Genomic DNA, 27,108 nt, shown 5'->3' with positions numbered 1-27,108 from the left:
AGAAGTGTTTGCAGGTTTCTGGGACCAGAGGAAAATCAATTTGACTGGGCAACATATTTATTTCTTAAAATTATTTATTTTTAATAAATATTTTTATGCCACCCATCTTCTATATAAGGTGACTCTGGGCAGCTTGAGATTTTTTTTCTGCCCAGAGAACAGGGAATTGGGTACCACCTTGTACATTGACTAAGGAAGGGGAAAAAATGAATTGGGAAATATGCTAAATACGCCACTCTTTTTCAAAGGATGTGAGTATGTGGAGTGGTGTCACACCACCCAAGTGTTAATTACAACACTCACTTCAGAGCAAAGTTTGAGGAACTTTGATTGGTCATGATTTGATTGGTATGTATGAGTGTATTGTCTAGTCTAGGAGCTTTATTGTTATTAATATGTGTGCGCTGAAATTTTATGAAAAAGTTCACACGAGACGTTTGGACAAAGAGAACAGAAATGTTTATTCTCTCTGGGTATATCAAAAACGGTTTGCAAAGCGGGTACTCTTCCCAAGGGAAGAGACACTTGTACAGAAGCTAAAGAGCAGGTTATATAGGTTTTTACAAATCACAAAGGTACATAGAATTCCTCAACTTATCATAAACAGCAAACATTTATCTTATTAAACAGCAAACATTTATCTTGTTAAAAACAGATCCCAAAGTGACAGTCACAAGATAAGGAAAAACAGGAAATCCTAATCTTGTTAACTACAGACAGACAGCAAATACTGATATTCTTAAAATAAAACTTAAATTATTTTATACACAATGGATTCTTCCTTCAATTCCTTCATTTCTCTTCTTTGTTTTAATACAAAGCTTTTTAAGATTTTGTTTTATTTCTAACAACTTGCTTTTTTCTTCATTATTCATTTTCTCTTCCTGAATAGTTTGCTGTTCATTCTCCAGTAATTTCAACTCGTCCCCAATCTTTTTCATTACCATTATAGTTTTAATTGATTATTGACCGGATACAATACTTTCAATGGAACTCTGGACAAAACTTCTAATTAAGGAAATAAGACATGGTAACATCATTAGTCCATAGATTATTCTCAGGCATGGTAATATTCTCAGGCACAGTCTTATTGGTTCGAGCAGTAATATTTAAAACTATCATTATTTCACAAGGGACATATCCAATATTAGGGGCATGGAGATTTATTCTATTTACACACCATCTAATCACAATCGGATTTTGTAGCATCCATTAACTTTCTGCTCATATGCTATGCTTATATTCCATTCTACTGCTTCTAAGGGCCATTGGTCCCCTACATTTGTTCCCCCACACACATAACAATTGGACACATTTAATGTCTGAGCAATAATTTTGGCAAATTTCTGGCTCCCTCTGGTACTTAAAAGGTTTCTCAATCTTTTCCCAAAAGTCTGAGAAGAAGGTCTTACTTAATGGGTTTCCTTCTTCTACTAACTTACTAATTTTTAAATAAAATAAACCTCCAGTGTCAATCCCAGATCCATATATTCTTATTCCATGTTGGCTTCCCCATTTACTTATAAACTCTTGTGGATTATTTATGGTAAAATTAACAAAATTACACTTATTGTTCTCACAATTACTTTGCACATTTACTTTGGTAAGGTATCCACTGGCTCCAGGGTTAGTATTCCATGTGGCCCAACCTACACAATTCCAATAAGGACAGTATTTTTCATCCGTATTAAAACACTGTTCTTTAGTCTCCTCCCATTTTTGAGGACAGATATATTTGTCATTATATATATATATATGTTCTTTGCCAATCCATATTCCCATATCCAGTGGGTACCTTGGCCAACTGGCAAGCTTCTAAAAGTTTTATTAGTAGGATTTCTTATTCACACTTTAGAATGAAGCTTTCCGTGATCATTTCCCTCCTTTACTTCTAACCAATATTGAACTGGGTTTTCCTTTGGATCATAACATGTCATTTTGCCTTGTTGCTTTCATACATGATATGCTATAACCCTAAACTGACACTGCAAAGCTTTTCCTGTACACTCATATTTGCTTTGGTAAACCAAAGTTTGCCCTATCTTGCTCCCTGCTTGTACTCTTTTATGCACTTCTAGCAATCATTTCCCTTCTCCCTTATGTCTATTTTCCCTCTTATTATTATTTTGCACCTTCTTTTCATCAGTCATCCAAAAACTCCCTGTTTTTAATATTCTGGTTGATTTTGTTATTTTAGTGTCCAAGGCACACCGGCCTGTCCATCCCATAGGTAAATCTGAATACAACTGATTTCCACATTTTATATTGACTGGAATCTTGTGAATAAAGGTGAATGGGATAGTCTTATTCCACCATCCACACATTGCCCATTTTTGTAATTCTGCATTCACCTTACATAATGGATCCTCAGCTCCAATTATAACATAACACTGAAATTCCTGAAATTCCTCCCAGAGACCACCCCAATGGCAAGGATGTGTCTCATCTTTGGGCCATTCAGTTACCATTTCATTAAACACATAAGTACATTTCTCTCAGGGCTCCCATCCCATTTCTCTCCCCTGTCCACCTTTTGCACTTATACAAATCCGATAACCCTCTGCTTTTCTCATTATCAACCCTAGCCATAATAGCATTACCCATCCTTCATTTCTCTTCTTGTGGGTGTACAGGCATCCAGGCTGAAAGGGAAAAATAAGCATTTTATTTTCTGGTTATCCGCAGCTTCAAGGGTCCGACAGGTTGACTTGTCCATGTATTGGGAGCACTGCTTTTCTTCACATGAGTATAATGAGTCCAGCCTCGTTCTGCAGTTCTAACAGTGGTATCTGTAGTCAGCAGCACCTGGAACGGGCCTTCCCACATAGGTTGGAGTTTCTTGAGCTTCCACCGTTTTATCAGAATCCAATCACCAATTTCTTTACTTTAAAACTCAGGACAGATGTTTGCAACAACAGGCTAGTTAATCTGGAATATTCAAAAGACTAGGACAATGATTGCAAATATTGTATCAGATCTTTATATGGAAATCTCCTGTTTTTAATCCACTCCCCCCTTAAAGACATTCCAAACAACATTTCATAAAACGTTAACCCAGTGTCTCTTTGAGGCTGAATTCTAATTCTCAACAGAGCTATAGATAATCCTTTGATCCAAATTAGCCCAGTCTCCATGTATAACTTAGTTAAACAATGCTTTATTTTACCATTCATATTTTCAGCCTTCCCAGAAAGGTGCAAGGGCTGTGTAAATCCCAATAAATTCCCAAACCGTTTCATAGTTCCCTGCACAATTCTCCCAATAAAGTGTCTACCTTAATCTGAAACAATTTATTGTGCTGACCCGTACCTAGGTATAACTTGTTCTAGCAGTAATCTTGTTCTGTTTCATCTACACATGGAAAAGTCTCCACCCATCCTATCAACTGACCCACTATTACCAGTAAACATTTAAATCTTCCCACTTGTGACATTTCTATAAAATCTATTTGTACATTCTGAAAGGGATATAATACAAGTGATCTTCCTTCTCATTGTCATTGTCTTACATAGTTCTTGTTTACCTTTTGGCTTACACATTTATTCACCACCTATTGTGCTGTAGTATATATTTTTATCCCAGTAAATGTTTTCAATACTGTGTCTATCAATCCTTGAGTTCCCCAATGACTCCCTTCATGTAATCTTTCCATTATTCTCCTAAAATAAGGTTGGTTTAATACTTGTCTTCCATCTGGGAGGAATCATTTCTCATCCTTCCCCTCCTGCCCTCCTATCTGCTTTAGTTTTTCCTGTTTACCTTCACTAAATAGAATTTCTTCAGGATCTAATACTTGAGGAATCAGAACAAACACTCCTTCCTCCTCCTTCTGGCCCACTGCTTGAGCTTCTCTATCCGCTAATCTGTTTCCTTTCTTATCTTCTTCTTCCCCCTTTTGATGTGCTCGAATATGAATCACAGCAATTTCTTGTGGCCCTTTTAAGGCTTCTAAAACCTGATGTATTAACTCAAAATGTATTATTATTTTTTTCTTGACTTGTCACATATCCCCTTTCCTTCTAAATTTTTCCAAAGGTGAGTACAACTCCAAAAACATATTTTGAATCAATGTAAAAATATTTACTATCCTTTCTCTACTTAATTCTAGAGCTCTCAATAAAACATATAATTCGGTCACTTGTGCAGATCAGTGATTGGGTAACTTCTTCTTCTTCTTCTTCTTCTTCTTCTTCTTTTAATCACTGACCAAGTTTTCCTCTAATAAATGACTTTGATCATTTAGCTGAATGGTGTAACAACTGGCAACTTCAAATCTCAACCAACAAATGCTCTGTCTTACAGAATCAAAATACTAAATACATACTTGGAAATAATGAACTCATAGCTAACCCTCACCCTGTCAAAGACCTTGGAGTACTCATATCCAATGACCTATCTGCCAGAGCTCACTGTAACAACATTGCTTAAAAAAAAGGCATTAAGAGTTACAAACCTAACTTTACATAGCTTCTTCTCCAGAAACACTGAACTATTAACCAGAGCTTACAAAACATTCATCAGACCAATACACGAATATAGCTCACCTGTATGGAATCCACATTGCATAACTGATATTGACACAATTGAGACAGTCCAGAAATACAGTACTTCACAAGAAGAGTCCTTCACTCCTCCTCTCGAAACAAACTACCTTACTCCTCCAAACTTCAAATACTACGCTTAGACAATCTACAACTACGTCTCCTCCGAACAACTGATTTAACTGTTGTTCATAAGATCATACACCATAACGTCCTTCCTATTAGTGACTTCACCTTCAACAACAACAACAACACAATAATAGATACAAACTAAATGTAAATCACTCCAAACTTGATTGCAGAAAATATGACTTCAGCAACAGAGTGATCAATGCCTGGAGCTCACTACCTGACTCTGTTGTTTCTTCCCCTAACCCCAAAATCTTCAACCTTAAATTATCTACTGTTGATATCTCCCCTTTTCTAAGAGATCTGTAAGGGGCATGCAAAAGCACACTATTGTGCCTACCATCCCTGTTCTTCTCTCATATTATCATATTATCCTAATAATGGCATATCCATTGCAACAATGTCCTTCCACTAATCTTGAAGATCCATCTATCACATTCCAAGCATCCTTTCTCCTTGTCCACTTCCAAATCCCCATCTTCTATCTTGGTCCCTGCCTCTGCCTCTGTCCCTGCCTCGGGAAGCAAAACCTCTCCTTTCTCTTCCACTAAACTTCAGAATCCTTCTTTACTGTTTAAATCATCCTCTGCCCCGTCTCTTACATTCCAACATCTTTCTAATTGGCTTAAACAAAACCTCTCCTTCTCTTCCTTTTCTCAAGGACACATCCATCAAGTCAGATCTAACTCTGGTCTGTAATTTAATTACTTCATCTCATTAATTTTATTTGCTTCTTCTTCTAAATCTCCTCTTAAAAACTAAGCTGGATTCAAGTTAACATCAGTTGCTAACACTAATCATTTGCTCCATAAGTATTCTCTCATATTTCAAACTCTTTCAATCCATATTTCAAACTCTTTCAATCCCTCTACTGGCTTTTTGGTTCAAGACCAAAAAGAGAGGTGCTAACTACCACAGCTCCTCCAACAATTAATTTTATGCTTTCTTTCAGTAACACTGAAAATATTTAAATCAGTTCTGTAACAATTTCTGAAGGGCAACAACTTGTGCTGTTAACAAAAAAAAAAAAAAGCCCTAAAGTGGAGCACCCTGTCTTCTAATATTATTATTATTATTATTATTATTATTATTATTATTATTATTATTATTATTAATCAATGTGTCCCACACAGAGACATAAATGCTCTGAAATATATTTGGGGCAAACTTTAGAATCAATGCTTTGCTTTTAGTAAAATGAATCAGATTCAACTTCCATTCAAATGGAAGCAAATTCTCATAGATTAAAACATCAAAATCTTTTCAAAATCTTTTCCATATTTATATGTGTGTGTGTGTGTGTGTGTGTGTGTGTGTGTTTGTTTAATTAAAATTCTTTTAAAAACCTCAAATTATCTTTAAAAAAAGAATCAAATCCAAACAGTGAAAGGCTTTATGAATAAGCTGCCCATTGACCCCTCCTTTCTCAAGCAAGGAGAAGGGGGAGTGAGGGGGGGAAACTGTTAAAAGCGAGCAGCTACACTGAAAGGGGGGGCTATCCTTTCTCTCTCTTACTCCTTCAAGGCAAAAGAATCCTTGACAAGGAAAATGTTACATATACTGTATATATATTTATACAGAAATGTAATACTTTTCTCCACTCATCATTCTCTCAACAATTTTTTTTTCCTCCTTCTAGCTTTAGAAAATAACATACCGGTACATTTAGTTACAGCTTACTGTTTTAAATAATCAAAAATGCATTCACACCAACTTTTTCTTACTGCTTGTATACATCATTTTCATATCAAAATTCCATTTCATACAAATAAATCTACAATTATTCCAGGGAGCTTTTTCATAAGCTAATGAGTTCCATTCTACACACAAACACACACATCATTCATTTGCCGGCCAGTCAAACATATCACAATCAATCCAATTCTACACATCCTTATTATGTTAAATCCCCTATTAATCACTCAGCCTCTTTTCTTACTTGGAGTAAACTTCATGTTTTGGGGAATTTCCATTCTCCTGAAATCTGCATAGTAGTTGGAGGGTCTAAATCAATTTCCAGGCATTTTCAAAATCTAACTTTCCTCCTTTTGTTACTACACAGCTCTTTAACTCTTTAACTCTGGGCTATCTGCCCCTTTAACTCTTTTACTTCCTTAAATAAAAGTTTTAACAACTCTTTCTCTTCAGGTTCAGAGTCTGAACCAGGCTCTTTTCTCTCTCTCTCTCTCTTTTTCTCTTTATGTCTGCAGACTCTTTATTTCCCATTATTTTCTTTACTTCTTGATCTTGGATTTTTAAGGCAGTTTTCCCACTAGGAGATTGAAGTCTCTTTTAGTCTCCAAGCTACCTAGCCCACCCGAGGCAGTTTTACCACTAGGAGATTGGAGTACTTTTAGTCTCCAAGCTACCTAGCCCACCTTTCCAAGAATTATCTCGCCCTTGGACGTTAATGGTAGTTTTCCCACTAGGATTTCCCTGTTGGAGTTTTGCACTATTGAGACTTTCAATTCACACTTCACCAACTTTCGTGCCTCCTTTTCTGGCCAATTCCCTCGCGGGAGGATGGAACCGCAAATCAGGAGTCAACTCTCACATCGTCCTGCAGATCCTCTAATAGGACCCCTCAAAAGGACGTCTCACCACACACACTCAATAGTCTCCAAACAACCTAGCCTACCCGCCCAATAACCGTCTGAGTAAGTAGTCCCTTAGTTGTAAAATGCCATAGCAAATTACAGGTACTTACCAGACCTGTGCACAGGGTTGCCCGGTCCTCGAGGGGCCTTCTATTATTTCTCTTTATCTCTTTGTCTCTTCCTCTTTCTGTCTCCTTGTCCTAGTGATCTCGTTTAGCCAATTTTACGGGTCTACCAGAGCCAATTGCCTATCCATGGAGGTTCGTCTTCTGTCCAAATGGGACAGGGTGCACCTAAAGACGTTCCTCCCTGGACAGTCAACAAGATGGAATCCCGGGAGAGCCCCCAAGTTGTGCGCTGAAATTTTATGAAAAAGTTCACACGAGACGTTTGGACAAAGAGAACAGAAATGTTTATTCTCTCTGGGTATATCAAAAACGGTTTGCAAAGCGGGTACTCTTCCCAAGGGAAGAGACACTTGTACAGAAGCTAAAGAGCAGGTTATATAGGTTTTTACAAATCACAAAGGTACATAGAATTCCTCAACTTATCATAAACAGCAAACATTTATCTTATTAAACAGCAAACATTTATCTTGTTAAAAACAGATCCCAAAGTGACAGTCACAAGATAAGGAAAAACAGGAAATCCTAATCTTGTTAACTACAGACAGACAGCAAATACTGATATTCTTAAAATAAAACTTAAATTATTTTATACACAATGGATTCTTCCTTCAATATGGATTGACTAGCTTAATGGGGTTTTATTGCTTAATATTTGACTTAATATTATTGCTTAATATTTGCTTAATATTTGACTTAATATTGCTTAATATTTGACTTAATTTTTTTGTATTGCTTTATTGTTGTAAGCCGCCCTGAGTCCCACGGGATTTGCTAGTATATAAGTCAAATAGATAAAATAAAATAAATAAACATGATTGTCAACTGTCCCAAATGAAGAGATTTATGTTTGATGAAGCACATTTTGTTTTTTGACTTTTAACAGCGACGTATACAAAACAAAGAAACAGTTGGCCAACTTTCAGGAAATGTTGGAGAACATTTTCTTACCTCTCTTTGAAGCCACCATCAATCCTGCTAGCCACCCAGAATTGCATCTCTTCCTGGAGCATGTAAGTAGGGATTTTGGGGTGGGAAAAACCAGCCCTAATTTCTGGTACTTGTTAAAGGGATACCTAAAAGTAGCTCTGCATTTGGGGCAGAGTGAAGGACCAATGTTATATATGTGATTCTTGTATGTGCTCGATCTGGAAGACCATTTAGTTAGCATATTGCAGAATGGTTGATATATGTCAGTCTTTTTAAAAAAATATACTTTATTAGATTATCAAAAAACGAAAACGGAAAAGGGGGATGGGAATACAAAAAAGAGAAGTGGGAGGGGGTTGGGGTAAACAGTATTTTTATACAGCAACTTATATATATTATTGTATATACATTCCAAATATTTGTCTATATGTAGGTATTTTGTATTCAATATTCTTATTTGGATAATCTTATAGCTGTAGTATTTAATGGTCCAAGAATAGCGTAGAAAGAAGAGATGGTTGGAGGTGGGATAGAAAAGGAAAGAGAATGGAAAGAAAGGAAGAAGATAGAGAGGAGAAAGAAGAAAAAGGGGAGGGGTGGTACCTGCAAACTAGCAGGTATTTGGATTGTGACGACTTAGTTTGATTATATTTATTATTTTTGTTAGTGAGAAGTAATTGTAGGTTGCAATATTAGTAGATTTCTAATAATTATCAAATGGATTATTATTCAAATACTAACGGCCGCCAGATTAACATATGCACAGCACTGGAAAAAAGAAGACACACTGACAAATTTAACCATCATTAGTAAAATTATGGAATGTGCCGACCTATCAAAATTAACAATGGAAACTCAAAACAAAAATGATTCAGAGTTCTACAAGGCTTGGGAGAAATGGTTCAGATGGCTATCCAACTTTAAGGACAATAAAACAAAGACCTATTAAAATCTCTTAATATAAATCAAAATAAAGATATACACAATAGAAATTTGGACCAAAATCAATACAACCCCTCTCTGGGTTCAATCCGTTTGATATATGTCAGTCTTAAATAATTGTCATGATCACTGGCTGATTTGCATAAAATGAACGAAGATGCAAGAGGCTTCAAAAATCCCCAGGCATATTTTCATCCACTCCCTTTCTGTCTTCTGGTTTCTGAATGGGTAGGTGGATGGTTTCGATAGCGTAGACGATGAGTCCAAGCCAGAACACCATATCTTCAACTTGGACAGTCCCTTACCTGGCAATTGGATGGAAGAAGATAACCCTCCGTATTCCTATTACCTTTATTATACCTATGCTAATATGGCAGTGTTGAATCATCTCCGTAGGTAGGTGGTCTGCTTCTTATCTCCCTCCTCAACCACCTTTTCTGAATTTGAGTCTCCCCCAGAATAATTTTTTTAAGGCTTTGAACACCCTTTTCTCACTTTTCTGGTAATAATAGTAACATATTACATATCCCAGCGGCTGGTCAGGTCCCACAGAGTCGGCCTTCTTCGGGTCCTGTCAGCCAGACAATGCCATCTGGCAGGGCCTAGGAGAAGAGCCTTCTCTGTGGCGGCCCCGGCTCTAGGGAATGAGCTCCCCTCAAAGATCTGTACTGTCCCCACTCTCCCTGCCTTCCGTAAACAACTAAAGACCCACCTCTGCCAACAGGCCTGGGGCCCTTTGAAATTTTATCACCTTGTCTCACCCAATGAATGAATGTGTGATGGATGATGGATGAATGTGTTGTTAACTTTTAATTATGAGGATTTTAATATGTAATGTTAGATTTCTACATGCTGTGAGCTTCCCTGAGTCCCAGGAGAAGGGCGAAATAGAAATCAAATTGAATGAATGAATGAATGAATGATATATATATACATATATACACTGCTCAAAAAAATAAAGGGAGCGCTTAAAAAACAAAATATAACTTCAAGTAAATCAAACTTCTGTGAAATCAAACTGTCCACTTAGGAAGCAACATTGATTGACAATCAATTTCTCATGCCATTGTGCAAATGGAATAGTTGTGCAAATATTTCATTTGCACAACTATTCCATTTGCACAACTATTCCATTTCATCAGCTTCATATCTTTGATGCTATAAGTTGGGTGTTCATTCCTGCTCCCCTTTCCATCTTACCGGCATTTTGACTTCTCCTTTTCCAAATGCCATTCACTTGATTGACTGAGCTGTATATTCTGTTTTCCTTTTTTTTTTCCTAGGAAGAGGGGCTTCCACACCTTCGTGCTGCGACCTCACTGTGGGGAGGCAGGACCCATCCATCACCTGGTGTCGGGTTTTATGCTATCAGAGAACATATCTCACGGCCTCCTTCTTCGTAAGGTAAGGGAATGCGAATGAGTTGATGCCACATCTAGAAACATGGACTTGGGGACGGGTCTGTGTATGTGATGAAGCAGAAACATTGCTTAGAAGCAAAGTTGCTGCTTAAACCACCACATACCCTTTGGTGTTGTGATAAAGGCTACTGCTGTGGTAAACAGGCTGTGCGGGAAGCTAGGCAGAAGGCAAAACAAAAATCACATTGCATTCATGTTGGAAGCACCAAGGCACTTCCGGGTTGAAAGGATTAGCCCAGGGGTAGGCCAAGTTGGCTCTTCTATGACATGTGGACTTCAATTCCCAGAATTCCTGAGTTAGCGTGATTAGCTCAGTAATTCTGGGAGTTGAAGTCCACAAGTCATAGAAGAGCCAACTTGGCCTACCCCTGGATTAGCCAGTGACATCACCATTCTCTGGGGGACGCCCAGTTGGGGACTCCTCTCATATCCCTCTTAACATGCTCACCAAAGTGATACCTGTCTAGCTACTTTGAATGCATGCTTTCGAAATGCTAGGCCAGCAGGAACTGGAGCAAGTGACGGGGGCTCATCCTGTCCCATGGCAGCATTCGGGTTTCAAACTTGCTGCTTGTCAACCCAGTGCCCTAACTACGTGAGCCACCATGCTCCTAAAAATAAAATGTGAATAGATCATTACTGGGCCTGCATCCTGGTGATAACTTGCAGTCTCTGGAAAGAGTTTCTATTTGTGATTCTTTCCAAATGGATTGAAGGAAGGGGGAACCCATGTATATTTATCCAGAAGCAAGCATTAAGCGGGGCTCAGTGTTTGCTTGAGATTTATTAATTAGATTTAGAGATACCCCGTGCCTTAAAATTGAGTTTCTCTCTAGGCACCGGTGCTGCAGTATCTCTACTACCTGGCTCAGATTGGCATTGCTATGTCTCCACTAAGCAACAACAGCCTGTTCTTAAGCTACCATCGTAATCCGCTACCCGAGTACCTGTCGCGGGGCCTCATGGTCTCCCTGTCCACAGATGACCCCCTGCAGTTCCACTTCACTAAGGTGAGTGTCATGTAGCAGGTGTCACCCAAAGGAATGAAAGATGGCACAGGAGCGGAAACTCTTTTTTTAGCTGATAAAATATGGCAAAATACTAGAAAGAAAACCCTAGCTGTATAAGCTTTTCCTCTGCCTGTTGTTAATTGCAAAGTTTTGTCCGACCCACCGCGACCCCATGGACAATGTTCCTCCAGGCCTTCCTGTTCTCTACCATCCTCCAGAATCCATTTAAGCTTTAGGGACACCATCCAGCCATCTAATTCTCTGTCGTCCCCTTCTTCTTTTGCCCTCAATCTTTCCCAGCATTAGGCTCTTCTCCAGTGAATCCTTCCTTCTCCTTTGGTGGCCAAAGTACAGTGATACCTCGTCTTATGAACCCCTCTTCATACGAACTTTTTGTGGTATGAACCCAGTGTTTAAGATTGTTTTGCCTCTTCTTCCGAACTATTTTCACCTTACGAACCCGAGCCGCCACCGCTGTGATGTCCCGCCTCCAAACTTCCATTGCCAGCCAAAGTGCTGGGATTTCCCTGAGCCTCCCCTCGCTGGGATTCCCTTCATTTTTGCTGATGCTGCTTTGAATCCCAGTGAGGGGAGGCTCAGGGAAATCCCAGCAATGCAAGAATGGACACTTCGGCTGTCAACGGAAGTACGGAAGTGGGGTTTCCCAGTGAAGGGCAGCTCAGGGAAATCCCAGCGCAACGGAAGTCCGGAGGTGGAGTTTCCCAGCGCCGTAAGACAAAAGGGGTGACTTTTGGGATGGGATTGCATGCATTATTTGCTTTTACATTGATTCCTATGGGGAAAATTGCTTCGTCTTACGAACTTTTCTAATAATGAACTTGGTCACAGAACGAATTAAGTTCGTAAGACGAGGTATCACTGTATTTGAGTTTCATCTTCAGGATCTGGCCTCCTAAAGAGCAGCCAGGATTGATCTCCTCTAGGACTGACTGGTTTGATCGCCTTGCAGTCCAAGGGACTCATAGGAGTCTTTCCAGCACCATAGTTGAAAGGCCTCAATTCTTTGGCGCTCAGCCTTTCTTATGGTCCAACTTTTACAGCCACCTGGGAACACCATAGCCTTGACTATATGCACTTTTGTGGGCAGGGTGTTTATTTGCATAATGTTTCATTTCAGGCAGCAGAACCATCACTTTTAGATCTCTGCAGATGTTCCTGTTGTATACTGCTCAAAAAAAATAAAGGGAACACTTAAAACAACACAATATAACTCCAAGTAATTCAAAGTTCTGTTAAATCAAACTGTTCACTTAGGAAGCAACACTGATTGACAATCAATTTCATTCTGTAGTCAGCACATTCCACTTTGTACAGAACAAAGCATTCAATGAGAATATTCCATTCATTCAGATCTAGGATGTGTTATTTGAGTGTTTCCTTAATTTTTTTTTGAGCAGTGTACAGTGATACCTTGTTTTACGAACTTAATTGGTTCCGGAAGGTGGTTCATAAGGTGAAATGTTCGTAAGACGAAACAATGTTTCCCATATGAATCAATGGAAAACTGATTAATGCGTGCAAGCCCAAAATTTTCCCCTTTTTCAAACCAAAGCGACTGTTTTTGTGCTGGTGGGATTCCCCTGAGGCTCCCCTGCATGGGAAACCCCACCTCCGGACTTCCGCGTTTTGCGGTGCTGTAGGGAAATCCCAGGAGGGGAATCCCAGGATCGCAAAAATGGGCGCTCCGCTGGCAACGGAAGTCCGGAGGTGGGGTTTCCCAGCGAGGGAAACCTCAGCGAAATCGCACCATCACAAAAACACGGAAGTCCTCAAAACCTCCGGACTTCCGTTAAATTCCAAGTTATTTTTGTGATTAGCAGCCAAACATCTATATGAGATACAGGGGAAAGTGTTAGGAAGCAAAACCTTCATTGTCCAGTGTAATTGTAATGTCTCCACCTAGTGGCTCAAAGATCAAACTTTGGCCACAAGGACCAAAGTAAAAATGGGGTAAATAGAACATGCTGTCTTTGGTTCAGTCTGTAGAAATATTTGTGGCAGCTCGGGACAGACATCCCACCAACTGTTTTTGGAAAAGTAAGATGTTGTTTTAGCAGTTTACAAGTAGTGTGTCAAGGTTCCAGGCAGCATCCACACTAAATCAGAGTCCAAGTCAAAGTACTCCTCAAAGTACCAATTTATTGCCAGAGCCATCCTGGCACCTACACTGGGAAACCTGAATGAGTTTCCCACCCAGTTGAAAGTTCACATCCCTTGTATCCACCTCCCCAAACTTGTAACATTGCCCACTCAGATTGTGCCAGCGTGGCAAGTCCTCCTTCTGCTTCCGCCTGGTGGATAGGCACAGGATGGCCTTGAACCACTCGAAAGAATGCTTTGTGGCTGCATCTGTTCCTTTATGAAAATCACCCCTCCAAAGTTCCCATCAACATCAGGCCTTGTAGATAGCGTGGCAAGCCGCTCATTTATCGCCAACTTCTGCACCGGTTTGACATAGTGCTGGACTTACAACAGTTCATTTCATGACTGTTCAGAGTTACAATAGAACTGAAAAAGTGACTGATGACCATTGTTCAGTTTTATGACTTTTCTATCAGCCCAATGATCACCTGATCTCCTTTTACAGCTTTCTGACAAACCAAGTCAACGGGTAAGCCAGATAGCAACACTTATCACCTGCAGTGATTCACCTAACAGTTGCAGCAAGAAAGGTCTTAAAATGGTGCAAAACTCACTTAAAAAACATCTCATTTAACAATAGAAAATTTGGCTTCAATTGTGGTCATAAGTCAAGGACTACCCGTATATCTTTCACTTATTCCAGGCACACACTGTTCTCCAATTTATCTATCAGAGATAAAATAATGTTTTCTGCTCAAGTTGTTATTAAAAGGGAACTTGCTCCATTCCTTACCAATGTTGGGTTTTTGTCCTGACGTGGAAGTGGTTGACTGTGATAATTCTTCACTTTTCAATCTAGTTTATAGCTCTGGACTTCTCAGTTGCTGCCCACTGCATACAGTTTGCATTTGTGCACAACTAATTTGATAGGTATTAACATTGCTGAAGCCAGTCCTGTATCCTATTTTGCTGCTTGGTAATGTTCCATTTACACGTATCTGGCTCTGACTGACAGTGTTGCTTCCAGGAACCCTTGATGGAAGAGTACAGCATTGCCACACAGGTTTGGAAGCTCAGCTCCTGTGATATGTGTGAACTTGCACGGAACAGTGTGCTGATGAGTGGCTTCTCCCACAAGGTAATGTAGGATCTTCTCTGACTCCAGGCTATGTCCTCCCAAAGTCATGCTCTGAGGTTCAAGGAGAGGGGATTTACAGAGACTTATTCATCTGAACCAGCCTGTTTGGTGTAGAAGACTTAACACCTACATGCAGCCTCCTCTTCAACCATGTCCATAGTCAAGGGAAGGAGATCCCTTGAGGACTAATGTTGAAGAAAGCATCTCCAACGCCCCTCTTCCCTTGATCCCATCTGCAGGAAAAGAGTAGCCTTTATTCTGACAGCGTCATGGCAGTTCTGGGAAATTAGCCATAGCACTTTAATAATAATAATAATAATAATAATAATTAATAATAATTAATAATAATTAATAATAATTAATAATTATTATTAACAACAACAACAATAATAATAATAAAAAAGACTGACGGCAGAAAAAGACCTCCTGGTCCATCTAGTCTGCCCTTATACTATTTTTTGTATTTTATCTTAGGATAGATATATGTTTGTCCCAGGCATGTTTAAATTCAGTTACTGTGGATTTACCAACCACGTCTGTTGGAAGTTTGTTCCAAGGATCTACTACTCTTTCAGTAAAATAATATTTTCTCATGTTGCTTTTGATCTTTCCCCCAACTAACTTCAGATTGTGTCCACTTGTTCTTGTGCTCACTTTCCTATTAAAAACACTTCCCTCCTGGACCTTATTTAACCCTTTAACATATTAATTAATTAATAATAATAATAATATATCATTATATTATTATATCATCATCATCATCATCATTTATTAGATTTGTATGCTGTTCCTCTCTGAAGACTCAGGGCGGCTCACGGCATACAATATAAAATAGTGAATACAAAAACAAATCTAATTAATTAAAAAACTACGTAAGCTAAAACCCCCAATACAGTGTTCCCTCGATTTTCGTGGGTTTGAACTTCGCGAAAAGTCTACACCACGGTTTTTCAAAAATATTAATTAAAAAATACTTTGCGGGTTTTTCCCCTATACCACGGTTTTTCCCGCACGATGACGTCTTGTGTCATCGCCAAACTTTCATCCAACTTTAATAAATATTTTTTAAATAAACTTTAATAAATAAACATGGTGAGTAATGATGTAAATGATTGCTAATGGAATGGGAAATTGCATTTTAGGGGTTTAAAGTGTTAAGGGAAGGCTTGTGATACTGTTCATAGCCAAAAATAGTGTATTTACTTCCGCATCTCTACTTTGCGGAAATTCGACTTTCGCTGGTGGTCTCGGAACGCATCCCCCGTGAAAATCGAGGGAACAGTGTATATTAAAATCAATCAAACAATTCAATCACAGCCATAAATCACATTTATTGGCCAGAGGTCTAGATTTAATTGCCCTAAGCCTGGCGACATAAGTGAGTCTTGGATATTTCAGGCCTTTTCTCTGACAGTTTTAACCACTCCAAATGAGCAAAAAGCAGAAATACCTATCCCACAATTTTTATCTTTGCCATTGTAGTGTCATTGTGCCTCTACTAAGGTGTCTCATGGACTGAATGGGGTGAGGGATTCTATTGAGCCATTAAGGTGTTGGTCATCACCTATAAAGCCCTACATGACTTAGGACAAGCTACTTATGGGACTGTCTTCTGCCTCACACTTCCCAGCCCCTGATTAGGGCCTGGTTGTCCAAACAATGTCGACTGGTGGGGCCATGTGGGAGGGCCTTCTCTGTGGTGGCGCCGTTTCTCTGGAATCAGCTACCTCCAGAGATTTGCACCGCCCCCACCCTCCTGGCCTTCCGGAAATTGGTGAAAACCTGGCTCTACCTGCAGGCCTGGGGCCATTGAGTAACACCATCTAACTCAGGCCTAGACGTAACGAATATTTTTGTTTTGGGGGTTTTAAGTTCCTTTTTATACTATTTTTATTTGTTGCACGCCACCCAGAGCCTGCAATTAAATATTTAATTATTTAATTAAATAATTAAATTTAATTATAATTTAATAATTAAATTATTAAATTAAATTAAATTAAATTAAATTAAAAAATTAAAAAATTAAATTAAATTAAATTAAATTAAAAAATTAAATTAAATTATTAAATTAAATTAAATTAAATTATTAAATTAAATTAAATTAAATTAAAAAATTAAATTAAATTAAATTAAATTATTAAATTAAATTAAATTAAATTAAATTAAAAAATTAAATTAAATTAAATTAAATTAAATTAAATTAATTAATGCAATACTTTGCTAGGCAAAAGTCCAGAGAAGCACTAAAGTGGAACATAAGTGAATGAGCAAATATTTTAGTTTACATGTGTGTGTGTGGGTGAGAGAGAGAGAGAAAGAAAGAGGGAGGTATAGTCGGTGGTAGCTCTTGTTTATTTATTAAATTTAGACTGCCCATTTCACTCCCAGAGTGGCGATGAATTATACCGTATCCTTCATTAATGTTTTTGTCCTTGAATGTCCAGCTGGAACCTTTGGCCTAACCCTGGGTCGATTTCTGCCTTTGTTCCCCCAGGTGAAGAGCTACTGGCTTGGGCCCAACTACCTGAAGGAGGGGTCGGAGGGCAATGACATCCGCCGTACCAACGTGCCAGATATCCGGGTAGCCTATCGCTATGAGACCCTTTCCCAGGAGCTGACTCTCATCACCCAGGCTGTGCAGACTGAGATGCTGGAGACCATCCAGGAAGAAGACGACCACCTGACTATGAGCTCAATCCGGGATACTTGCTGAAAGAGACTGCTTCGGGATCGGTCTCCCTTTCGGCCCCACACTGGCTCGACAAGCTGGGTCTGTTACGTGAGCGCAAAGAGAGCCTGACCATCCACCTCCCTCAACCCAGAGACTTTTCTACTTTCCTGTTGTGTGTGTGTGTGTTGCGTGCGCGTCTTTCCATCGGTATCTCTTGGAAACGTTTCCACGATTCCTTTGCACTTGGATGGTTCATCACCTGGAAGATGAATAGTTAGAAGCCTGGTCTCCAGGGTGCAGGTCCAGGAACCAAGGGAAGCATCTGTGAATGGGAAGGCTGGTCAGACCGTTTGAGAGCCAAAGAGGTAGAAAGAAACATATTGCCAGTTCAGTGCAGAATAAATTCTGGAAGTCTTGCCATGTGAATATACATTTTGCCCGGTGGCAAAAAGAAACACCAGCATGTCTACATATATCCAGAGCAACATCTGCCAGGGCTAAAGCCTTCTGGGGGTGCTTTGCACTACCTCGCTTTTGTTCTGCAGGGTTCCCATAGGCTGGTCAAGCATCCCTGAGAGGCTGGAACCAATTCTGCCTTTTGCCCTCTGGGCAGAACGTTGTTGTCAATCTCACTAGGCAAGAGATTCCATTTTTCAGGGTTAAGCTCTAGCACAGTGTGGTAGACTTTACAAAGTCTGGACTTTTAACTCCCAGAATTCCCCAGCCAATATTACATCTTAAAGTCATGACATCTTAATGTTGTCAAGGTTGAGAAACACTCTCTAGTCTTGAAGTGGGGCAAGGAACAGATTTCATTTCCTTTCAAAGCCCAATAATGTTTGTCTTTTTTGGCTCAGGGAAAGCACTAATCTTTGATTCCCTCCATGCTTTAAAGTTGAACAACTGTGGACTTCAGATAATAGAGGCATTGTTGTTAGCATGCCAAATACTGGGTTTTTTTAAAACTTGTCCTGTATCTTTTGTGTGAAACTCTTGCTCTCCCTCTACAACCAAGTATTATAAAGAGGTTTCATGGAGTTATTAATGTAGCAAGGGGATTGAAGACAATTCTGGCACTGAAAATATAAAGTGACTCCTGGAAGGCTTGAAGCCAAGACACCTGCCTAGCATGGAAGGAGTTTAGGAGAAATTATTATGATTGTTATTAATTATAGATCAGGTTCAAAGTGGAGGTGATAAAGGACATCTTAAGATCAGTTGTTTTTAAAGCAAACTTTTAAATAATTGTGATTGGATCAGTGACACTCGTCAGCAATTGGTGTGGAACGATACATGGAGTTGCATTAAGCCATTTATTGGGTCTAACCTACTTTCCCAAAGTTGCTACTAGCTCAGGAATGATCGCATTTTGTTCCCTACAGAGTTAATGGTGCAGTTACAGGAGGAAGGAATTTTAGAGCAGAATCATTATCCGTGGGAGAATAGTTTATGTATTCTGGCAGTGTTGTTCCAGTTTTTGGACTGCTTCTTCCTTCAGCTGTTTTAAAGTTTTGGGGTTTTTTTGGGTGGGTTCCCCATGTTGGCGGATCGTTCCCACCATGCCCGGCAGCCATGTTTGACATCTGATGCAGAAGCTCTTGGGAGATGAACATTGTTTTGGACTGGTTAGAATGCAGCAGATTCAAACTGCTTGTTAAACTTGACCTCCCCACTCATTTCTCTCTCCCTCCCTCTGTCTGTCTCTTTCTCTTTCTGACAGCTTTTGATGTGCTACTTTTAATACTAGCAGGCTATTGTCATCCTATTAATGGTTGTTGTGCCATCAGTCATAATTTGGACGTCGCTTGTGGGCCTCTCCGAGGTAGGAAACCCAAGTTCAGACTCTGCTCATTCTCTGCAGGTTCTTGGGCAAATGTTATGCAGTCTGTTTAAAAGTCAGTCTTGTTCCCTAGTTCTTGCCCGCAGTTGCAGCCAATAACGGGTGATCTTACTATTGCAATCCGATCCAGTACAAAGGGAAATACATTTGTTAAACTTGAGGTGAGTAGATAGCAAGGAACGCATCTAAAGTGAACCCGGAAGCTTGTGATGCCCTCCTTCTAAATTTCACTACCTCAACTTGCCTTTCCCCAGGCACGTTGGACTAAAGCTCACATCATCCTCAAGTTGTGCTCCAGCACTGTTAAGAAGTGAACACTGCTCTAGGTGGCTGTGGCTAAAATCTGAGAGTCATAACCAATGTCTGCTTAAAGATATGCACCAAGACTAAATAGGTTGCTTTTTTTTCATGTTGTTTCTGGAAGAAGCTATTTGTTTATAGCTTGTGTCATTATTTTGAGGGTCATACATCCAAGAAAAAGGAGCCGTTTTTTTAAAGCCTGTCTAGTTGGCACTTCACCTACTACTAGCATGGTAATTTCCTTCCATTTCCCCCCACAGTGCTCTCTCCCAAGCTGTTTTGCAATAGGGCTGTTTTGCATTTGTTTGGATGCCTTGTTAATCGAAGGGTTTGGTCCAATGCATGGTTCCAGGAAGAAATGGTATAATCCGTTGAACTGAAGGGGAAACATAAGCTCCCTCCCTGCTTCATCTTTCATTTTCTTCCTTTCTCCTTGCCATTAATTTGCCTATGGGATACATCATGTTAGTTTTTGCTTTGGTGTCAGAATTGAAGCTGGTATTCCTTTAGCAATCATGTGTATCGTCCTCTCACTTGGCTGTTTTATGTACCTTGGATGAAACTCTATGCTTGTCTGTGCTGTTAGAAATCTTCTGCAAATAGAAGCATGATCCACCATTAAAGATTATTTAAGTAAACCGAGTCTTTGTACTTCTGATTAAAACAATTTCCCCTCCTTCCGGGCAGATAATAAAATTGTTTTTTTCTCCAAGGGTGGATTTTGAAGAAGGAGCGTTCTTCCTCTAGGAAGCAGTTATCTCGAGAGGCCAAAATTGTTGTTTTTTCTTTTAAATAAGCTTGAGTTTAATAGCTCCTCCACACCTCTTCTCTTGGAGAGGATGATTAACATAAAGAGAGTGTTCTAGGGTGTTTCCACACAGGGTGGGCTGCTGGGAGATTGCAGGGGTTCAGCAGAACCTCCAGCTATAATTCTGAGCAGTTTGGAGAATCCCCAAATCTCATTCCTGGCTGGCCCCGCCCCTCCCATGAGTCCCCACTCGGCCTGTTTTCGATACAGGTAAGTGCAGGGCCCGTGTGGAGGCTCAGGAGGGTAAAAAATGGGCCTACCAGAAGTTCAGGAAGGGCCTCCAGAGCCTAGGGAGGCCGTTTCTGCCGGCCTGGAGGCTTGAGAAAAGCTTCCGGAACCCAGGGAGGACAAAAAAACACACACCCCTGCCACTGTGGTGCAGGAGGCTGACTAGGCCACGCCCACCATGGCCGCACCCACCCAACAAATGAACAGAGAACTCCTTGCTAAAATTTTTGAAGCCCAGCCCTGGTAAGTTATCCAAGCTATCAACGTTGCATGCACTGAATATAGGGGATGAGGCTAATTTAATTAGAATCATTAAAATATTAAATAGTAAAGGGGTAATGAGAATGGAACAGCTATATGAGAAAGATGGAAGAGTTAGTAGAACTAGATTGGAATGGCTGATCGGTAAACAGCAATGGTTGCAGATTAATGCAATATGTACATGTTTAAATAAAAGGGAGAATAAAGAAACCTTTTTACGAGAAGAAAATAACTTGGAAAAAATAATAAGGGTAAAGATAAATGAAAGTAAAGGACAAGCCAGTAACATATATAGAATGCTATTGCAGAGGCAAGAAGAGGTAGTTAAAAGTCTAACAAGATGTTGGCAGGATGACTTAAAAATAGACGAAAGAGAAATGGAAGAAATAATAGTAAATATATATAAGATTAAAAATACGAGAGTTAAAGAGATGAGAAGAAAAATCTTACATAAGTGGTATTATACACCTGCACAACTTGCACATTACCAGGGGAAAGAGAAAGGTAAATGCTGGCATGGATGCCAGAAAAAAGGAATTTTTATGCACATGATCTGGGAATGTATAGAAATACAGAAATTCTGGAAGCTAATCCAGAATGAAATTAATAAAATGTTAAATATTAATTGGATAATTACAAAAGAAACAGCAATCTTAATTAAATATAGGGAACTAGGAGAATCTAAAGAAATTAAAACTGTAGCATTGGAAAGTGCTCAAGCGGTGATAGTATTAGGATGGAAAGACTACAAAATGGACACTACAGAATTGGTATTGGTACATGGTGGATTACATACACTTTGAAATTATGGAAATAAGATTAAATAATTTTGATGAGAATAAACTAGAGAAGCTGATGGTGCGATGGAACAAGGTAAAAGATTATATGTTAAGTAGAATCTGTGATGTAAATACGAAAAATAAACTACAATCACTCTTTTAGTAAAAAAAAGCGTTCAAGATAGAGCCAAGGATTAATAGAGAGACAAATAATTCAAAAGTCTTTGAATCCTTCTATAGGGGTGGTGGGGGTGATGGGGGGTGTGTGTTGTTTGGTGATGGGCACATGCACTGTGCACTGTTATACGTTTGTTTTTTGTAAACTTATAAAATCAATAAAATTTATTAAAAAAAAAAAAAAAAGCCCAGCCCTGGTGAAGATATGCAGTTTTCCTTAATCCCGTGATGACAAACCTGTGGCACAAGGCTTTGCCCTATGTCAGCTCCAGCGCACATTTACATTTTGGCAGGCTAGGGCTGCCAAATTTTTTACTGCCACACTGGGCATAGCTTATTTTGTGGGTGTGGCTTGCTGGTCATGTGACCAGGGGATGGCTTAAAGCAGTGTTTCCCAACCTAGGCAACTTGAAGATATTTGGACTTCAACTCCCAGAATTCCCCAGCCAGCATTCGCTGGCTGGGGAATGCTGGGAGTTGAAGTCCAAATATCTTCAAGTTGCCAAGGTTGGGAAACACTGGCTTAAAGGTCATGTGACTGGGTAGGAATGGCTTACATACCATGTGACTGGGTGGGAGTAGCTTGCCGGCCATGTGACCAGATGTTATGTGACCAGATGGGAATGGCTTGAAGGTCATGTGACCAGGTGGCTTGCAAGTCATGTGACTGATTACTGTTGGGGCAGAATAGTATAAGGTGCCTTTGGTGAGGTTGCCCTTCTGCCTCTTTGCTCTTCTAAGCATACTGCTGAGAAAAAATGATACTCTACATCCTTTTCTGCTGCCTGGATGTATTTAGTCCTCATTCATGAGTCTGTATGCCAAATATCCTCTGAAATGCTGCAAAACATGCAGACTTTCACGTGGATGCCCCTAATGAATACCTACACACAAAGGTATTGCATTCACACAAAGACAGCACAAAGGGAGCTACATTCAGAGTATAAGAAGCACCCAAATTATCAGCCTCTTTTAGGGAGGAAAAAGGTGCATCTTATACTCCGAAAAATACAGTATATACTTACTACATTATATTATTTTGCAAACAGAACCTTGGAGTTAAAGTGCTGATGTTGAGTTCAAACCAGTTGTGGTATTGCAGACTCGTGCAAGTTGCTTAGAGCTTACTCTTCATACTCCCAACTATTTATGAAAAAAGTTTCATAAATAGTAAAAGGGAGACAAAGTTTTTTGGGGGGGGGGATAATGGCAAAATTCTGTACCAATAATGACCAGAAGATGGAGTTACAGCGATGAAATAAAATATCATGGTTTGAAATGAAGCAGGTATGATTTGCAGTTGAGTTTTGAAACAAACTGAAATCTGAAAATTAAACCTAAAACTTCATGACCTATTCAGAGATATAGAACTTGACCTATGAGAAATTAGAAACATAAAATCATGGTTCTCTTCCCAATCTGATTCTAATGAGAAAAAATTGTACCATTTACAGTAATGCTATTAAAAATAGAAAATTTCAGGAAATGGTTGCTTGAATGAAAATAGATGCATTTTTAAAAGCAGTTTTTCAAAGTAGTTTTGCTCACTGATAATGTAAACCTGGAAGATTTTTAGGTAAGTCACTATTGCATAGTTTACACAGTTTGAAGCCACAATTATTTTGATTGTACATTACACTAAAATATGATACCCTAAACACTATCTGATCAGTCACAAGCCATGTTTATAAACTTCAGAGGTGGGGATCACCCAATAAACTATCCCAATATTACCTAATTCATAAGTTACAATTTCTTAACTAGTTTATAAAATAAATCAGTTTGCTGAATTTGCAAAACACAGTTGGCCACAAACAGTTTTATAAATCAGAGCAGTTGTGTCCAGACAATATGACTGCCCCAGCCAAGCATACCACCTGGTGACTCTGCAAACTGACCCAATTTCTAAAGAATGCTCAAAGTTGAGAGAATAATTTGAGGATCTCTAAGCTACATAGAGGATTCGACTAGGTCCTGAATTTTGTGAGCATTTTATGCAATAAGTGATCGATGATTTAAAGTCACTGTACAACCCATTGCCAGCTATTTCCAAGCTATTCATATGTGGATCTTTGGGGCATTGAACCACAAACAAACAGGAGCCAGATCAAATATAAAGTTGATGAAAGTAACAAGATGAGCACAATTGACTGCTACAGTACACAAGACAGAAGTAAAATACGACAATTGCTGCTAAACTTTACTGGGTCATGGTGATGTAAAATTGGGTAATGCCAACACTTTAGTGGCATTTAACTCCAAAGTTTATTTATTTATTTATTATTTAGATTTGTATGCCGCCCCTCCCCAGAGGATTTGTGTTGATGTTAAATAGCATAGGACAGTGATGGCAAACTTTTTTGCTCAGGTGCCAAAAGGGCACATGTGTGATAGCCCCACACCAATAATGCAAGGCTCTCTCCCCTGTTCATGCGTGCACAACACCCACTGGCCCCCTGCGCCTGCCTGGAGGCCTCACTTAAGCCTCTGGACTTCCAGTAAGCCCATTGGGCCATTTTTTGCCCTCCCCAGGTTTCAGTAAAGCCTCCAGAGCCCAGGTGTTGTGTCCAGAGGACAGTTAGGCCCTGTACCTGCCCCATATTCCTTGGGCGGGAAAATACTGCCAGGTGATTGGTTGGCTCAGCCTGGCAGCCCGGGATATATATAGCTGCCAGGCACGGCCATGTTGTTGTTGTCTTGTTTCCATTCTGTGAACCATTACCTTCTGCTCTAATAAAAAAGAACCGTTACTTACTCAGAGAGTCTGCAGTTGATTCTTGTAAGGATTTAACATCTGGCGACGAGGAAACGTCACCACGAGAGATAAGGTAACCAGGGACTCCCCTCAGCCACCGCTGCTGCCTCGGGTTCCCCTCAACCACCGTTAAACCCCCAGCACGCTGAACCTTTGATTCACGGCACTGAGGCCAAGCCACACAGAAACCAAGGGAACCCTCCGAGCCACCAGATTTCCCTCCACCGCCCACGTTGGTGCCGCGCTGCCGCCGAGCTTCTGAGCTGCTCGGCGGCCGAGGGAACCCCCCCTGCATCATCACTGCTGAGCTTCCCAGAAAAACGGCCCCAACAGACCTATCGGAATTTCATCCATTTGGAGAGGATGAAAACATCTCCCCATGCCCTCCAGAAGGCCGAAAATCAGCTGGCCAGCACATGCATGCAGGCTGGAGCTGATATATAGCCAGAATTTCCCCAAGGCAGTGTTCTAGGACCTACTCTCTTTATACTCTACATCAGACCTGGGCAAAGGTTGGAAGGAAGGAAGGAGAAATGGAGGGAGGAAGGAAGGAAAGAAGGAGAAATGGAGGGAGGAAAGAAGGAATGAAAGAAGGAGGGAGGGAGGGAGGAGAAATGGAGGGAGGAAGGAAGGAGAAATTCTCTTTCCATGCACTTTTGCAAAAGTCCAATAAATGCTCATTTTTAAATTGTTCATTGGTTTCATTGGCATTTCCAAGAAATTTAAAGCAAACCCCTCCCACCTCTCAGGGGAAAAAGTGGGGGGAAGAGGAACAAAAGGAAGCCAAAGCTACTTTAAGGCAAAGTCTCCACTATGTTTTCTCAACTGACAATGTAGGTCAGTTGAAGAGAGGCACCGGAAAGGAATATTTTGAAAGAGAAGTAAAGAACTGCCCAAAAGCAGAAATAAAAGGCAGAGAAAATCAGAGAGACAGAAGCTTCTCTCCATCTGGGGAAGGAAGGAAGGAAGGAAGGAAGGAAGGAAGGAAGGAAGGAAGGAAGGAAGGAAGGGGTGGGCAATTAATTTATAATTATAATAGTATAGTATAGTATAGTATAATATATAATTATAATTTATAATTATAATATAATTAACTCAGTTCTACCCAATATACAGTATTGGGTAGAACTGAGTTAATTATATTAATCCGGCCCTCTAAAACCATCCCAATTTCTCATGTGGCCCCATGGCAAAATTAATTGCCCACCCCTGCTCTACATAAACAATCTCTGTGACAATATTACAAGCAATTGTGTTCTCTTTGCTGATGATGTTAAGCTATTTAATACCTCCAATAATACTTCTACCCTTCAGAAAGACCTTGACCATGTAGCTGAATGGTCTAACAACTGGCAACTGCAAATCTCATCCAACAAATGCTCTGTCCTACACATTGGTAAAAAGAATCCGAATACTAAATACACACTTGGACAAACTGAACTCGCAGAAGACCCTCACTCAGTCAAAGATCTTGGAGTACTCATTTCCAATAATCTAAGTGCCAGAGCCCACTGCAACAACATTGCCAAAAAAGCCCTAAGAGTCACAAACTTAATTTTATGCAGCTTCTTCTCTAGAAGCATCGATCTACTAACCAGAGCATACAAAACATTTGTCAGACCAATTCTTGAATGCAGCTCACCTGTATGGAATTCACACTGCATAACAGACAATAATATAATTGAAGGAGTCCAGAAATACTTCACAAGAAGAGTCCTCCACTCCTCCTCACGCAACAAATTACCTTACTCCTCCAGACTTCAATTGCTATGTTTAGAAAATTTACAGCTACGCCACCTCTGAACTGATATAACTGTTGTTCATAAAATCATACATCACAATGTACTCCCTGTTAGCAACTACTTCACCTTTAACAACAACAACATAAGAGCATGCAATAGATAGAAACTAAATGTAAATCATTTCAAACTAGACTGCAGAAAATATGATTTCAGCAATAGAGTGGTCAACGCTTGGAATTCTCTACCGGACTCTGTTGTTTCTTCCCCCAATCCCAAAATCTTCAACCTTACGTTATCTACAATAGGCCTCTCCCCTTTTCTAAGAAGTCTGTAAGGGGGGTGCATAAGTGCACCTTTGTGCCTACCGTTCCTATCCAAATGTCTTTTTTTTATCTTTTCTATCTCTACTTAATACTTATATTATGTTAAACATACTACAATACAATACTATATCTGTATGACAAATAAAATAAATAAATAAATTCTGAGTGTTGAAATCCTCCAGACATAAAGTAGTCAAGGTTGGAGACCTCTGATCTAGGTCATAGTTGTCTCAAGTCATTAAGTTGAGGAAAGAGCAGGCCTAGAAATCAGAAGGTTAAGATTTCATA

The 27,108-nt window shown here is 39.7% G+C and overlaps 1 protein-coding gene across 4 annotated transcripts in view; it reads left to right on the top strand.

Annotated features, from left to right (window-relative positions):
* AMPD2 (adenosine monophosphate deaminase 2) overlaps nt 1-20,385 on the top strand; it is a 90,232-nt gene extending 69,847 nt beyond the window's left edge. For all 4 annotated transcript variants that reach the window (XM_070745117.1, XM_070745119.1, XM_070745118.1 and 1 more), the window contains 6 exons: nt 8,279-8,405; nt 9,497-9,660; nt 10,548-10,668; nt 11,522-11,695; nt 14,826-14,936; nt 17,431-20,385. In XM_070745117.1, the coding sequence (XP_070601218.1) occupies nt 8,279-8,405; nt 9,497-9,660; nt 10,548-10,668; nt 11,522-11,695; nt 14,826-14,936; nt 17,431-17,649 (916 nt within the window). In that variant the 3' untranslated portion in view covers nt 17,650-20,385. The remainder of the gene's footprint in view (nt 1-8,278; nt 8,406-9,496; nt 9,661-10,547; nt 10,669-11,521; nt 11,696-14,825; nt 14,937-17,430) is intronic.
* Nucleotides 20,386-27,108: the final 6,723 nt, after the last annotated feature.

The sequence above is a fragment of the Erythrolamprus reginae genome, chromosome 3, assembly GCF_031021105.1.
Source record: "Erythrolamprus reginae isolate rEryReg1 chromosome 3, rEryReg1.hap1, whole genome shotgun sequence".
NCBI classification, from domain to species: Eukaryota; Metazoa; Chordata; class Lepidosauria; order Squamata; family Dipsadidae; genus Erythrolamprus; species Erythrolamprus reginae.
The sequence above is the reverse complement of the archived record's forward strand: the minus strand, read 5'-3'. Positions and strand labels throughout refer to the sequence as shown.